The following is a 16,730-nucleotide window of genomic DNA, read 5'->3' on the forward strand; positions in this document are numbered from 1 at the left end:
TACATAGTACAGAACAATGAGGTGAACAGTTGAGATTGCTGTAGTAGTGAAACCAAGTGGAGGACTGGTAGAAGATATGTGGTGAAGAGATGAGATGGTGGGGTTGCAGCCCACGCTACTAAAGTCTGTTGCGGGGCTAAGCAGCATTGTATTGTCATTAGAAGATTGTCATTACAAAAGAGTTGAGAAGACAGACATCACATATCCCCACTTGCCTGGATATCAGTAGATACATCCACCAAAAACCGTAACATACGTAAATCAACTAGGGGGCAGAGAAACACAGTGGACAAGTTAATAGGTGTACCCTGTTACTTGTTCTACATGACTTCCTGATCCTCTGTAAACAGTCAACCAGGCAGGTGGGGTTGGTGTCCTGTCTGTCCACAGACCCTGTGGAGCCATTAGGTGCTCTTGTATGCAGTCAGTTAGGCTGGTCTCTCTGGGACTGGATGGTGTAGGCCTAGTAAGTGAATAAGTTGGTTTCAAAGTTAGTGTTGAATTCAGTATTGACAACTGTTGTTTATGATTAATCAGCTCGTTATTGATCTGTCTGAAAGGATACCTTAAAACGTGTTGTTAAGGATCTAGGCATGCTGTATGATCAATAAACTCACCATGAATGATAAGTGTGTTGTCCCTGCTATTTTTGTGTTTATGACTCACTCTATCACTGTCGGATCATATGATCCATTGAGGACTTGCCTACTTTAGAATCTGATTAACGCAACAACGTTTTAATGATCTACTTTATAACTTTATGACTTATTTACTATATGCATACTATCTACCATTATTGTTTCCCCTTATTTATTTATTTATTTGTTCATCCCTAGAGCTCTGCTATTGGCCATTTATGCAATATACCGGATCGACGTGGCCAATCAGATTCTAGAGCGTTTCTTCGTCATTACGGTGCAGCGCGTGTGTAGCTCGGCTCACTGTCAGTTTGACACGAATTAACCTCCTCGTCAGGATTTGTGGTTCAAGTTCATCAACTACCTCACTTTCAAAAGCATAACAATGCTTACATTTGGCCTAACGATAGTCCGACAGTAAGTGTTGTACAGCTTCATTATTTTGGGCATAGTTTGGGCACTCCTCTCATAAATGTTGAGAGAGTGCTGTATGTCTAGGTTGGTTTCTATTCGCAATACGACAGTTTATAACTCAAAGGACAGTGAAGTATAGCCTTATGTTATTGATAAGGTGTGCGCTAATTAAGACCACGGTTGACCAGTTATTATAACCATAACCTGTTCATAATTCTATACTGTATGCGACAGAGTTTGAATCGTACGTTGTCATCAGTGCATGCAGTGAGCTAGTGTCGCATTACCACAGCGACTAGTGGCCACTTCCATAAAGGTCAGAATGAATGTGAATTTTAAGCCTTTGGAATGAAATGTCAAGAGTTACACAGCCTCACGCAAAGTTGAACTCTGTCAACAGCTCCAGTTGCTAGTTACAGTATCGCCTTCAGACTAAACAGAAACTTACTGCAAAAAAAACTATATTGATTTTCATATAATGTATTGTATTATTTGTTTTATTCAAACAGATCCCCACTTTCTGTGGTTGTTTTGTATACCTTTGTATGTATTGTTTACCTGTTTACGGATGTTCTTTTTCTTTCCCAGTGGTGAAACACAATACAATAAAGACGGCCTGTTGCAAGGTATGGTCGACCTACTGTCAAAGACACACTTTGTTATTGATATACTGTAACTGTAAAAGGCCTGAAACCATAGTATCAACATAAATGAGCTAAGGACCATTTAATCTATATATTGTAGAATGAATGTAATATTTCAATGCATATCAGTATGAGACCTATTACTACAATGCCACCCATCTTCCCCCAGGCCAGGGTATAGACTCGTCCCTATCTGAGATAGGGATGCAGCAGGGAGAGGCCGCAGGACACTACCTCAGAGACGTCAAGTTCTCCAATGTCTTGGTCAGTGACATGCTCCGCGCCCGACAGGTGAGTGGTGATGATGGTCCAGAGATGCTCTGGTTGGCTGACAGGCAGGTTGGCTGTTTGCTAACATGGTGGATTCCAGTCTTCCTTGATAGATTTGGTAGATTTGCTACACGCACAGTCCTGAGATCTTCATGTTCATGTTCTAACACATTACAGGTTACTTTAATTTGAACATTCCTGATGGGAAACAGGGATTAATGATTGTATTCAAGGGATTAATGTAAGTGGTTGTCAGCAATCTCTCCTTGAAAGTTGTATGTTAAATATGGTTTCATCTGTGTTGTTTTAGACTGCTGAAATAATTGTGAAAAACAACAGCAGTTGCTCCGGTTTAGAAATGGTCGCTGACCCACTACTCAAAGAGAGGGTGAGTATTATCCCTCCTCTAGGCTGAATACATGTAACATTATTCATGTTATTAGGGAGTGTGTGCGTGCGTCCGTGCGTGCGTGCGTCCATACGTGCGTGTGTGTGTGCGTGCGCACAGTTGTATGAACATGTGTGTTGTACACAGAGACATCCGGTAAAAGAGCTTGTCATTTTTCAGAGTTTTGGGATAGCAGAGGGGCGACGGGTGGATGACATGAGGAACATGGCCAAAGCAGCTGGTCAATCGGTTCCAGACTTCACTCCTCCAGAGGGAGAGACTCCAGAACAGGTGAGACTGGGGAGAGCTGGCTGGCCAGATAGATTACCTCTGTCTCTATGCCTCGGTCTCTGTCTGTCTCTCTCTCTCTATCTCTCTAACTGTCTATCTCTGTTTCTGTCTCTATCTCGGTCTCTCTCTCTCGAAGTGAGGTGGGAGACAAGGTGTAATACATTTTAGCAACACTAGGTGGCACATTTGCCATTCATTCCAAGGTAATCCTTGACTCACTGAGGATGTACAGTGCCACACATTTGCATCACAAGCCTTTAATCAAATGAATAAATTGAGGTTGGTCAGCTTGATGCTTTTGAAGGAACATTTCACAGATGGTCACCACGACTCAACAGCAAGTTATAAGTGGTCCTTGTTGTCTAAAAACCCAGGAAATATAAAACAATGTACACAATTACGCAAGAAAATAGACTTTTATCGGACCAGGAAGTAATATGTATGAATGATCAAATCCTACAATACCTATAGTGCTTTATGGCTCCCAGCCAGCGACAAAGGCGCATCTAAGCTAAAATACACATTAGTAAATACCAGTGATGGATGTATGCGCTAATGCAGTGGTTATGGATGTAAACAAACCAGGCAGTAGCTAAATTGTTAGCGGTAAGCTCACTCCTCCCTAAAACTTGTTGTTTTCAAAACCATGTGAAGTACCCCTAAACAAGCTTTTGATCTACAGAACTAATTTTGAAGCCGTTTTCACTTGCCCACGCAAAGTAAAGTAAAGTGATTTGGACAACGATTTTGAGGTAAAAAAAATTGCTGAAGTGTCCCTTTAAAGTGAGGGTCAAAGTACATGTACCCTTGATGTCACACAATGTTCGCCATTGTCTCGATTAAAAAGTCACCACTCCTGTTTGAGAAAACTCAGTGACTTTGTGGGAGTGTGTGTGGGGGATGTTCTATTCTATTGAGAGACACTTGCCAATTAGGACCCAGTTTGCAGGTCACACGTCCAGTGTGATCATCTCTAACCTAGTTACGTGACATGCACACACACTGTCAAGTTGATGATGCAGATCTGGTAAGACACATGACGGCCACCTGAGGACCACAGGGGCCTCTGACATCAGTATCTCCAGCCACCCAGGACCAGCTTTAGGCCACTCCATCAGGATAGAACTAGTGCCAACCAGTGTTCTGTGGGTTGGGGGAGGGGGGATGGGACGTGTAAGGGAGGGATGAGCCAGTGTGTCATTCCCACTTGTGCACCCATCTCCCGAAGTGTGCACTTCCCTACATGGATTTGACAGTATAGGATTGGTGTAAGCATGGGCTGCCAGTTCAGTCACATTCAAAGCCATGTTGGGAAGTGCAAAAGTGCATACTTCCAGAGAAAGTTGGACAATGGGGACACAGCATATGAGTGCTTTGTCTTGTGTAGGTGAGGGTGCGGATCAGAGCGTTCATGGAGCGCATGTTCCAGCGCATGGTGGCCGACAACTGCAGCCAAGGCCTGAAGAAGGACACCTCAGAGGGGACAGGGGTGCCTGAGACAGAGGGGTCTACCATTGGTCAGCCAGACGATGGGGTCCGGTGCCTCCCGGCCCATGTTCTGGTGGTCAGCCACGGGGCCTACATACGGGTGTGGGTGCGGTACTTTGTGGAAGAACTGCAGTGCTCCTTGCCGCCAGGGTCGGACATGAAGCATGTGTTCTCTGCCTGCCCCAATACGGGGATATGCCGGTTCATCCTCACAGTGAAACGAGGAGATGCCGGCGTTACCCTCTCGGCTACCCACTGTGTCTTTATCAATAGGAGAGACCATATCAAAGTTGAGGAGTAGAGTAGAGAATAAAGGCCGATCAAGCTTTGCACAGAGACTCCTCTCAGGAGTCTGGTTTACAGTTATTTGAAGCTGAAAAAAAAGGTAATTCTATATTTATTTATTTATTATGTTTGATACAATGTTGATGTATATTATGTAAAACAATGCCAGTTGGAAAAATAAACATCACGTTTTGAAGCCTTTTCTATCTCATCTCTGTACAATAATTCACCTGTCAAAACCACCTCATATTTTCTATGTGCTTTTATTGAAATCAATAAAACAATTTAAATCTAATACACCTTTCTTCCCATGATACCGCAATGCAACATCTCTTCATGGAAATACCCTGTAGTCATTTAGGCCTCACTGATTAAAGGAGCACATTGATTTCAGGAAGTACAATACACTGGCTCATGATTTACTGTATGTGAATAGGGAGGACATATCTCTGTAGTATGTGCCTTGTACGGTAGATGCTATACCAAATGGCAGGGTTAGAATTTCATGGAGAACTGTTAATTTAGGCTTAAAAGATACTATGTGAAATCAAGGAGTGTGTTCTGGAGTCTCATCAAAATCATTTCATAGTTAATCAATTAACTAACAAAATGGAGATGGTTCCCAAGATAGTCACTTGATTTGTGCAAAGGAGAGGAAAGCAACCAATCTAAATTCACAACATGCAGATAAAATTGCTGTGTCATCTGCACTGTTGATAACTTGATTTGAGCACCTTATTCTAACCTTAGATCCCTTTTCACCATTGCTACCTGCTTACATCATTGTGTCCCTCTCTGGCTGGCCATTACTGATTCACTGTTAGCGTGGGTGTCTCTGTGCTCTAATGACTCTCTGTTTCTATATATAAACTCTGTGGTGTTTGTAATTGTGTTGCGGGGACACGAAGTGAAACTCCACTGATGTTGTCCTTAGGGCAATAAGTGACTTTTTTACTGCTGTGAATTAACACAGCGGTGAGCAAGGACCGGGCATGTTTGCACCTGAAGAGATGGAGAGGTGTTCAATTCAATTCATATAAAAAAAAAATGATTCATCTGTTATTCAAAGGCAATTACTTTTGGGCACATAGTCAGCAACAACAACTAAGGTGTATACTGTCTCTACCCATTGACCAGCTGTTTTTGTTCTACTTTTTATATTGGCTGTTTTAGCTGATTTATTCTACAGTTAAACTAAACTGTCTATCATAGAAGTTGTAAGTTGTGTGTCATTGCAAATAGATTGCATCATAGCAAATAGATTGGCAGAAAAGTAGTTTCAAGACTTTTGTTTGTCCAGGCAGAGTGCCTGTAATGATGACAGAACAATTTTACTGGAATCAGTTGGTCTAATTGGGATCCTCATTGGTTACCAGAACATCTACGTAAGTCCTATGTATGTCCTCATTGCAACTCAGCACATCATGTTTTAGCTGTTTTATCATCATTGAATCCTAAGATAAACACTGCCTCATTTGTTGATCTAAAAGCTGAACAAAATGTATTTGGCAATTTATTCAATTGATGATTCATGAGAAAATACTCTTTATTGATACAGTATGTTTAACAGAAATATAAGAAGGGTATGAACATATTAAAAACAATTAAGCCATGCACTTGGCTGGTTGTCAGAATTTAAACATGGAAACATATACAGTACTTTACTATTTCCATATGTTATGATAGGACAATAGACAACAAAACATTTAACGTTATAAATAACAATACAGCATGTGAATACAATTCAATAAATAAATATTCTCGTTATGGCTCATTACTATTGCTAATGGTGTCCAGCACCAGCTACAATCTGATCTGGGTCTAAGAGGTGACATCATTCAGCCATGTGAGTATAATAAGACACAGAAGTCTGATATTAACAGTCTGTATCATAACATTAAAGAATACCAAAATACAACAATACCATGACATCCATTGAAAATATGGGCTACATTTGCGCAAATTGAGGCTATAAAACCTAAATTAAATGTTGCATGTAAAGTAAGAATTATTATTATTATAGATTATATTGACCATTTAAAATGCAACATTTTGGTCCATTTGTTTTACATAATTGACTATATCTCATGCTAAATAAATATTGCAATATCCTCTGGCTCATTGCCAAACCAGTTTAAAATGTAACTTACAAAAAGGGTTAAAGGACATCAGGACACTGGTTCAACCCTCTCACCCAAGAGGGCAAACTTACGTTGAATGTTGCCAGACTTATTCCTCATCATATGCTACTCAAAAACATCTCTCTGTATGACTTATGATAAGATACTGTGATGTAATGTGAGCTGAGGAAAATGATGGACAACCTGCCTGACATGTTCATAAGTTGTCCTAATATATATATATATATGTACTAAAAGTGCCTGATTTATACAGTCAGTCTAATCAATTCACTCTACATGCACGTGTTCAGAATCAGTTAGAATGCTTTGATTGGACTTTCATCCCTGACACAGAAAACCAAACTCGTTCAAATAGCCTACAGACTGTGCCGGCATGTCCTGTGTTTTGCAATGCAAATATTTAAAAGTGCATCACAAAACTTGCATAACCACCGGTGGATTCCCGGCCTCCTGCGTTTTACACACGTTCTCACCTACTCATTCTTGACCTCAGCATCATCTTTCTACAGTATCTGAAGATGGGAGAAATGTGCATCAGCTATGATGATGATCATCATCTTTCTAATTCATCTCGTTGCTTCAATCTAACATGCCCCCTTCTCAACTTGTCTTGTGAACCTTCCATTCGAACTAGGACTGACAAGCCATCACAAATTCAAGACAATTGAGACACTATGACATACTGTAGAACTATCCGCAGGCCATGATGATTAGCAAAAGTTACATTTTTCAAAGCCTCTTTCAAAGCTACTCTTTCCCTGTCCCCACAATAGCAGTTTTGATTGGACTGACTGGGCCATTGGAATGCAACACCTGCAAAGGGTCGTCGCAAGATGTGACAGTCTCCTTGGAAACGGCACCAGCCTGTTCTTGTTGCTGTTGATGTTCCTGGTTCTCCCTCTCCTTGGAGGGCTTTGGGTGTGGGTTCTCTGATCTTAATGGATCAGATGGGTTTACATGCTGGCTCCTCTTCTGTCTGTGTACCAGAGGTAGTATGAGCCTTTTTAGCAGGACAGATGAGGGTTTGGGGTTCTTAGGCCCTTTCGGGTTCAGTGACAGGCCATCCATGGATGAGTAGAGGATATCAAGGTGGCTCTCCAACCCCAGGCCTTGGAATAGGCACTCCTCCCTGCTGACCATCATCTGGTAGAGATGCAACACAATTAAGTTGATTTTTAAATTTACTTAAGGAATCTGGTATAAACTTAAAATTATATCTATGGTGGAAAGACAAATCAATTGTTGGAGATTTGAGAAACAAGATGTGACTGAACCAACATGGCCTGCTCACACGATAGCTTTCTAATAAATTCCAATGCTTATTATAGCAAACCTCCTCACCGATCTGAACATCTTCCCCTCGGTGTCCATACATAAGAAGCGTTTACTTTTCAAGTCGAATATTGACACAAAGTTACTTGTTTCCATTGTCATTGGTAGGATAACTGTAAGGGGAAAGGAAAAAAATCACCCAAATGTCACCAAATAGTCTACAGTACCCTACAACGTTGAAGAGTTTATTCCCAATGTCAAATAATGAAATGATCCCTAACAATATGCAGTGTTTGTTAAGTCTAGTACAACAATGTAATGTGAAAAGAGTGTTGTTAAAGAAAAATAAACTTACTCAAAGAATCTCTGTTGACAGTTTTCCTCGCTTGACCATTCAAATTCATCTTCATATCTCTTGTTTTAACTTTCTGCAATTGCACGAAGTTTGTGCGAATTCCTTTGTTGGAACTGCGCCGCGATGGGTCTGGGTGTAAAGGGTAACAATCCACCGGTCCGGAGAGGTGTAGGACAGCCAGCCAGAGCGCAAGGAGAGCCGGGTGCATGATCAGGATAGATGCCGCTCAACACGTTTGTCCGTGAGGTGTGTGAACTAGGCTACCATGTGCGCTCAATTGAAATGGCAGAAAGTCCAAAAGTTCAATTTGAAGACTGATCTGTGATTGGCTCAGTCCCGTTGAGGATTTTGACGGGCCGGACTTCCAGTAACTCTCTAGATCCACTGTCAATTTTACGACCTCCTCCAAGAAATTGAAGTATGCAAATTGGGAAAAGGTACTTCGTTTACATTTCGTAGGAATTCAACCACCGCCCACTGACCTCAAATTGGCCCAAGTACTACTGGTCTCTGATTGAACAATAGCTCATTACAATAGTTACTATTGGCCGTTGAAGATTATTTGCATTTACCTGCAGGCTGTGGTGTGGGTCGAATTCTAGTCTGGCCTCAAGTTCCTTTTCCAATTTAGAACTAACAGATTTGGACTGGTCAGGTGAAAGAAATACGGAGGAGGTGCCTCATCATCTTGCAGTGTTAGGTTGCACCAGATACATAAATTCGGCTAATACCTGCCCAGTTTGTAATCAGATCTGTGAACACAGACGCTGGACAGGTGGATTAGTCCTACTTCGCCAAAACATATTTGTTTTTGCCAGATGGGGGAGCTCCAGACCCAAAGTTGAGCGTGTTGAGAATTGTATAGTACTGTAAACCTTCTAGTTCCATTAATATCTGTAGGAATTTAGGAATGTTTAACTATTCCCTCACAAAAATGTCACTCACAGGGATCACTGGCTATTGTTGGTTTGAATACTGTATTATTCTGTACACAGGGTGACTAAGGCAACATCAGTACAAGATTCTATCATGTTTTAGCCAGATCACAGCAAATGCAGGTAAAAATGGAACATGACAAGTAAGCATAAAAGCACAACAATCCATAAAAAACATTTTTTAATATCATTTCAGGAATACAGTTGACTGCTGTGCACAGCACATACGTACAAAAATAAAAGGAAAACCATTTTTTTTTAATATATTAGTATTCTTACTCGTCATCATATTTTTTTCAGAAACAAATGATTGGAGAAGTCTGTTGTTTCAAACTAATTTACAATCATTTCAATAAATCGGAACTAAGGCAGAAGGTGAGGTATATGTTTAAAAAGTGGAGGGGGATTCAGAGGAAGCACACTCCCCTCAGTGCAGGAATATAAAACTGAGAGAGAACACAAAGGCTGCCGACACACAAGGACACACACACATGGACACACAAGGACACACACACATGGACACACAAGGACACACACACATGGACACACAAGGACACACACACATGCCCAAACCCAAGTCAACATCTAGCCCTATCCCTTAGGAACTTGTGTTAATCTGAAAGGATAAGCTATACGAAATGTATAAGCAATATAGTGAACATTCCACCAAGCCTATCTAAGGGCAAGGTGGATGTGTTACAGTACCAAACAGTATCTACAGTATCTAGTCTTTTCAGTTTTCCACAAATACATAGGGGGCAGGGGTTGATTTGGGATTAGACAACAAATTCACTACCATCCGTCATCTCTTGTGCCACAGACGGCACCATTGCAAAAGTTGGAGAGCCTGCACTTCAGTGGATAGTATAAGATCAGGTTCAGGCTTGAACTTCACTCCACTATTTGAGTACCTAACACCAGGATGTTAGTCTTGTTGAGCAGCTTTAGAACATTTGGTACAAAGACCTATGTATGTGCACAGGTGTGCAGATAATCAGATGCCCCTTATGACTTATGAGAAGCCATCGTGACTGAGGCACATGTCTCATTCTTCCAGGTATCTCTATTTCAGTTCACATATTTGCTTGTTGTCATGATAGTGTCCTGTTTTCTGTATAGACCGGCAAAAAATGTAAATAACAAGTAAATCATGAATAATATGATGTTATTAACAAAACAAATATTCTTCACCTTCATGAACATTCACATTGCATGTCTTATTATAATGAGATGCTGGGGAGAGGGAGTGATAGAAAATAGCATCGACTTAAACCACCAAGATTCAATGGAGATTTCTCTCCTTGAGTAGTCTGAGTTTTGCACCTACTCAGATATTTACACCTACTCTAGTAAAACTATTAGCACTGCCACACAGTCAAAACAGACTGATACTGGGAAAAAACTACTTTTGACTTGTTCCTGATCATCCTGGACAGTAAGATGGTCAAGACATTTTCCTTTCCAATTCCACTGTGAGCATCCCTATTACATATTGGAAAAGGGTTTCATCTGGCATACTGAACAACACAGTGTTGCTTTAAATGCGTCACAATTACAGTAAATCACCTGTAGGAGCACCAATTATTTGTTGTTTCATAGTGATCAGTAACACTATACAGTCTACTACCAGCAAAACCAAACACAGAGAACCCAACAGTACCATGATTTCCTGGATAATTTGTTTATAATTTTTCAAAACCGTAAGCAATTTCACCACAAATGAATCACAATGACTGCAACAACTAGACCCTCTCTTACAGTCCACATCCCAGATATCCCTTTTTTCCGTTTGTGTTGCATTGTTCAATGTGGGATGGGAGTAGTGCTTAAGCTAGCACAGCAAGACAATGCAACGTTATTCCTGACTCAAGGTAAATTGATCTGATACCACCTCTGCTTTGTCTTCGGCAGAAACAGAGCATGATGGTGGGTACACACAGATGCTATCTGTGTTTCATCTCTACTACATCAAACCTGCAGTAGTCCCCTCTGTTCTGTTCAGATAATACTGTAGGCATATGTGCATTCTAGTGAGGCCTACAGTAACCAGCTCACAGCCATCTTGCCAATGCTGCACTGGAACACAAATTGAAAAGGCATGAGGTAAAAATATGACAAAAATTTTAACTTTTTCATATGGATTTTTCTCCAACAAACCAATCATACATTTAGCATTGTAGTTATCAAAGATGATCTGTCTTTAAAATCAGATTATGCTAATCCATTCACAATGAGTCACTGTCACTGTTCATTGTACACCAGTCAGAGAGAGGTTCAGAATCATCAAGCCACTTAAACCCAAGAAAGCCACTTAAACCCAGGAAAAAATGTTTTCCCTGAGCTGCCTGCCATTCACTGATAAATAAACAAAGGAATAACAGAGCAAATGCAAGGGGGAAGTGAGTCAAAGGGGCAAAGTGATCCGGGTCAACCTGAAAATCACTTGCACTTAGAGACACAGTGAAAGAGGTCCATGACTCTGACCTTGGGCTAAAATGGCTTGGTGGGGGGGGGGGGGGGGTGTAGCCTGTCCAACATGTTCCACACCCTCACCAGGTTAAACAAACAATGGGGGCCACATGCACGGTCCCTTATACGTCCTCTGCATATCATAACTGTCCTATTCTGGTTTCCGCTACGCTCTCCACTATGGAAAACTACAATATTTAAAGAGGCAAGACCAAGCAAGCATTGAGTTCAAGTATGCTGCATACGTAGCCCAAACATCAGTAAGCCTTTGGTGAATTGCTTTTTGAGACATTGCTTCTATTTCTCTTTTACACAAGACCAAGTAAGTGAGAACGTAATGACCAGTTTGAACAATGCATTCAAGAGAACAGCAGGTATCTATGAGTACAATCATTATCTAAATATCAGATATCAGACATACTGTAGCCAGATTGTGCTACCTGAAATATTGTTGGCAAATCTTTGTGACATGAAAGAAGCAACAGTTCTCAAAAAAAAATTCTCAATAAGAATATTTACAAATTTCAAATAAATGTAGCAGACCCTCATATCCAGAGTGACTTGACCATGAAAATCAGCACTATTTACGCAGCTCAACATTAACTGCAGAAATGGAGGTTTCTATAAGTGCCCAAAAATAAATAATATCATCAAAAGACTGCCACAGTAAGAATTTCATTCACTAGTTTGGTTTTCAACCCTCATCAATTTTGAAATAATCAACCCATAAAGAGTTATTGATAAAGCAGAGCTCCCAGTCAGTCCGAGATCAGACAGACAGACAGACACACACACACACACACACACACACACACACACACACACACACACACACACACACACACACACACACACACATTTCAATCTGGTCTGACCATCTGAACATATAAAAGCCAGGATTGTCAAAGCCCCCCCCCCAGACAGGGTGGGGGGGTCTCCGGTTCTAGCTTCCCACCTCTGCGGCTGTGCGTTCCTCTGAGGACTGTCCAGCGCAGAGTCTCAATTACTTAATTGATCTAATTATGGAAAGAAAATAAACTGAAGGTACTTCTGGCCCTCTAGGAATTGGGTTAAAGCCCCCCACCCCCAGAGTGTCTCTGAGGGAGTGATGACTTGCGTGTCATCCCTATTTCTGACTGAGGGCCGCGTTTCTCGCATGCAAGGGAAGGAAGGGGCCACAAGTAGGAATCCAAGGCACCGCCACCTCACCTCAAAGAAGCAAGAGAAAACGCTTTTCTCCAGTAAGTGCTCTAGTTGCTCTAGTTGTTCTAGTTGCCCTGACACTAGACAATGAGAATGTTGGCACAGAGGATGGGAAAAAACGTCGTTAGCCGTTTGATGGATGATGACAAAAGGTAAAAAGTAAACAGGCATTCTTCTCAGTAGAAATTTCATGCACACTTTTTTTTCATTCGGGACGTGGCGCTTTGAGGTAATAAAAAGTATCTGTTTCACGTCTAGAGGTTGAGCTGAGCTGTCATCCACTGACAGGCAGGGCAAGGTCTGCACCAGTTATGGCAAGCACCCATATAAAGTGAGGGGACAGATGAAGTCTCTCTCCACCCCTTATATAACAATAAAATAATAAAAATAATAAGCAGCAAAGAATGGCATATCCCATACGTTCCTAATACAAAGTAAGCTACCGAAATATACATATAAAGACTGAATAAATACTATCATATATAGTGGTATTTCTTTCTTTTGCAGTCCATTTGTATTGATGTATGCATGTATACAGTATTATGTTACCTGGGAAATAATCCACATGTGCAAATAAGTGAGTTATTGCCAGTTGAGTTCATATCCGAGGGAGGAAGTGTGTGACAGTCATGGCGGTGGTGGCTTTATTGCCTCTCTTCAGGCGGCCATGCTTGCTGAGAGCGATGTAGGAGCCCCTGTAAACGGAGGACTCATAAGCATTGTAGTTGTTTGGCAGCAAACTCTCCCTGAACTTGCACTCGTCATGGAAGACTGTCTGAAAATCGTAAAGAAGAGAGAAAGAGAGAGAGAGTATTAGGGGTGTACTTGGAAAAGTCCAATGTCACAGTCTGCAGTTTGATAGTATACTAGCAAATGATGCAATGCAAACATTCTTCATATCAGGACTGACATGGAAACTGGCTCTCAAAATTATTAAATGAAATCAACCACTCTGTCGAAAACTCACCAGAAATTAAATAGAAATGAAATTAGTTGATATGCGTTATTAGTGCGTATCTAATAATTATCCCTGACCACATATTCACCCCATATTACTGAAACTGGTAGCTACATATGAATGCCAAGACACAGCAACCCAACTTATAAGAAATTGTAATGTAAAATCATACCCATTCAACTTTTAAATGGAATAACGTTTCTGTTTACAGTTACTTTGAGGTGACTGAGCATTCTATTAGGATGCTAACATGGGTACTGCCACTCCCCTAGTTTGCACTGCTAATGCTAAGCTCAGCTGTGAATAAACTGAACTAACCGAAATCTTTATATTGATAAGATGGGGTAAATGTGGGTTTTGAGTGAACTAACCCTTTAACACAACAGCAATCATCTATCTTATAGCAGATTTTCAATTTGAAGTTTTGCAAAGGCAGGTGTGCTGTCAATTTGATTTCATCTAGTCAAACAAATTCTTAATTACATTGCCAGTTAGTATCTTATTCTTAAATGTGTGCGCTATTGCGAATGTTAAGATAGGCACTTTGCATTTTATGTATTTACGAATAGTCTCATGAAAGAGTACCATTGACTGTTACACTATTTGCTGACTCTAACAGATATGTTCTAGTAGAAGTAGGCCGATGTAATCACAATTTGCGAGTTTTCTGTTGCGGGAGACTGTGACACATGCTGGGAAAAATGTCCCGAGAGAACAAGAGGCAAAGCCGATGATGTCCGTCAGACATCAGTAGCCTAATTCAATCACTTATCAAATCAGAAATTCTGAAACTCTACACGCCTATTGGTTCATCGCTAATGCTGAAGAGATTCCGTAGCCTACATCACGTCAATGGTAATTAATCTTTAAGAACCACGAAGTTCTATAGCCTACACCCTGATGACAGGTTTTGGTGCGTCCGGGGGCTTTCCCTCTCACACTGGGCCGTATTACAGCGCGTGACAAAATTATGCGTCTGTTAACCTCATCATTGTTTGCCTACAGGGATACCGACCATATAACAGTCATCTTGCTTTATATATGTTACCTATAATTGTGTACGAATGCTTAATAACAAAAGAAGAATATTTAATGAATCTTCGAAAAACACATTATTATAGGCTAGAATTAAATTGAATCAGATTTCTTATTACAGGATTCTCAGCATACGTTCAGATAGTGCACATCAATCCAATATATGACAGACAAATAAAACCGGATCAGCCCTAATAGCACACTATTCTCGGAGCCATTAACAAATATTGCAGGACAATAAATTGAATACTGTGCATACCTACCGTTCCGTATAACCTTCCCCGGCTATTCATTGCGACAAACATCTCACTTCTTACACCATACAAGCTAACCACTCCTCGCTCTACCGTTGAGATTTCTATGAGACCTGATTGAACAAAATAATCAAATGTTAGAAATTGTATAAATCACACACTGATCATATTGACACACAACAAAGCATAAATAATGGTTACTATACAGCATGTGCTCTGCGTCTGTGGGTGTAACCTTGCAGGTTTGCTCCGCAGGATGCTGTGTCTTTGTTCTGTTTCCATTCCCATGTTCAGTTTCCAATATAAACTCAGCAATGTAAGCTATGCAATTATTGCAGTATTGGACGTGCATGTCTAGCCTATTCGTTTCTGGGCCGCTGTAGGACCCAGTGTAAAAATAAGTTGGTGTCTAAATGTGTCCATACATTCATATCATGGTTGAGCTTAGGAAGACATTTAGCACTGATAGATACTGTTTTTAATAGATTTGTCTCTGCAGTAGAAGACATTCAATGCTCCCTTAGCGGCTGGTGACACATCATGCAAATTATCAGGGGGTACATAGACGCTGAAAGATCCATAATTATTGACGACCCCGTTATGTCTTGTCTATTGCATTACATCTCAGGAAGCAACTCACTGTACTGGTTTTCATTATGTACACCGTTTATCCTGCCATCTGGGAGGACCTGAAGGTGAAACCCGATGCCCACGCTGCAGTAGAGCCTCCGCACTCTTTTGATACCCAGCAAATAGTCACTCTCCCAGTTCAGGTCCGATTTCTCCCCCGAGATACCCAGAATGGAGCGGGAGAAGAGGGTCTCCCATCTTTTCTCCAATAAAGTTGCATTTGTCCTGCTTGGAATAGGATATGATGACACAATCCCAACTAGGAACCCCAAGAGAACAATCGCAGTCAACGTCCAGTGCGTGCTGGCCTCGTAGGACATACTGATGAGGAGCCTTTGCGCAATGGCCATCCGGTTTACCTTCAGGGCACGTGGTCAAAATTAATGGCCCTAAAAATACCACTCTTCTTGTTTTTCTTCGTTCGGCATGCTGGCAGAGGATTATTTTTGGAACGCAGATCAGGGCTTTGGGCATGAAATAAAAGGCCCGGTGCAGAGGAGTAGAAATGGGAGAGCGCGGCGCGGCAGAGCTTATGGTGATGGTGGTGATGATTACCATGTTTTGCAGCTCCGCGCCACTCTCTCTCTCGATGGGCAACGCAGGCCGTGGAGAATACCACTCACCAAAACCCTATTTCACCTTGCCAGGCTATCGCATCTCTAGATGACATCATACTGACTTCACCGCTGCCCCGTCGAATAATACAAAGGGCGGAGGATGGGGGGAGAGTGAAGTTGCAAGCAAGCAAGAAAAAGAGAGGCGCTGAACTGCAGTGCCAAGTCTGTGGAGAGTTCAACGGAATTCTGTCACACCGCCCGTGAAACCGAGCAGGAGAGAGACCTCATTGGGTGGCGTTGAGCGTCCGTGGGACTTGATGGGCACTTTGGCAGCTCCCAAATTGGGTCGGTGGTCATATGTCTGACAGGCTGCTTCCTTATTTAGAAGGAAGGTGTAAAAACAGTCCACTTGTCACCGGAGAGCAATGGCAGCCTAGGAGGCCACTTCCTATGCTGTTTGTTGAAGAACTTTCCCAACAAATTATAATTTTAAATGTTTATCC

At 41.4% G+C, this 16,730-nt stretch overlaps 2 protein-coding genes across 2 annotated transcripts; one reads left to right on the forward strand and one right to left on the reverse strand.

The window, feature by feature from the left end:
- Positions 1–992: 992 nt before the first annotated feature.
- tigara (TP53 induced glycolysis regulatory phosphatase a) lies at positions 993–4,580 on the forward strand. Its single transcript, XM_083667361.1, has 6 exons — positions 993–1,055; positions 1,641–1,678; positions 1,866–1,987; positions 2,277–2,354; positions 2,535–2,645; positions 4,033–4,580. Exons 1-6 carry the CDS (start codon positions 1,024–1,026, stop codon positions 4,432–4,434), a joined length of 783 nt encoding a protein of 260 aa, XP_083523487.1. The 5' UTR covers positions 993–1,023; the 3' UTR covers positions 4,435–4,580.
- An 8,811-nt stretch (positions 4,581–13,391) lies between these two features.
- Positions 13,392–16,020, reverse strand: fgf6a (fibroblast growth factor 6a; the record flags this gene model as incomplete). Its single annotated transcript, XM_083667390.1, has 3 exons — positions 13,392–13,568; positions 15,050–15,153; positions 15,681–16,020. The coding sequence occupies 3 exons, from the start codon at positions 16,018–16,020 to the stop codon at positions 13,392–13,394; spliced, it is 621 nt and encodes a 206-aa protein (XP_083523516.1).
- Between the last annotated feature and the right edge of the window lie 710 nt (positions 16,021–16,730).

Source organism: Argentina silus, assembly GCF_951799395.1.
Source record: "Argentina silus genome assembly, chromosome: 3".
Classification (NCBI taxonomy): domain Eukaryota; kingdom Metazoa; phylum Chordata; class Actinopteri; order Argentiniformes; family Argentinidae; genus Argentina; species Argentina silus.

Coding starts and splice junctions, on each gene's coding strand:
- tigara (XM_083667361.1), top strand. CDS start 1,024: ATGCTTACATTTGGCCTAACGATAGTCCGACA. Junction 1,056..1,640: donor GGCCTAACGATAGTCCGACA/GTAAGTGTTGTA, acceptor TTTCTTTCCCAG/TGGTGAAACACAATACAATA. Junction 2,646..4,032: donor AGGGAGAGACTCCAGAACAG/GTGAGACTGGGG, acceptor TGTCTTGTGTAG/GTGAGGGTGCGGATCAGAGC.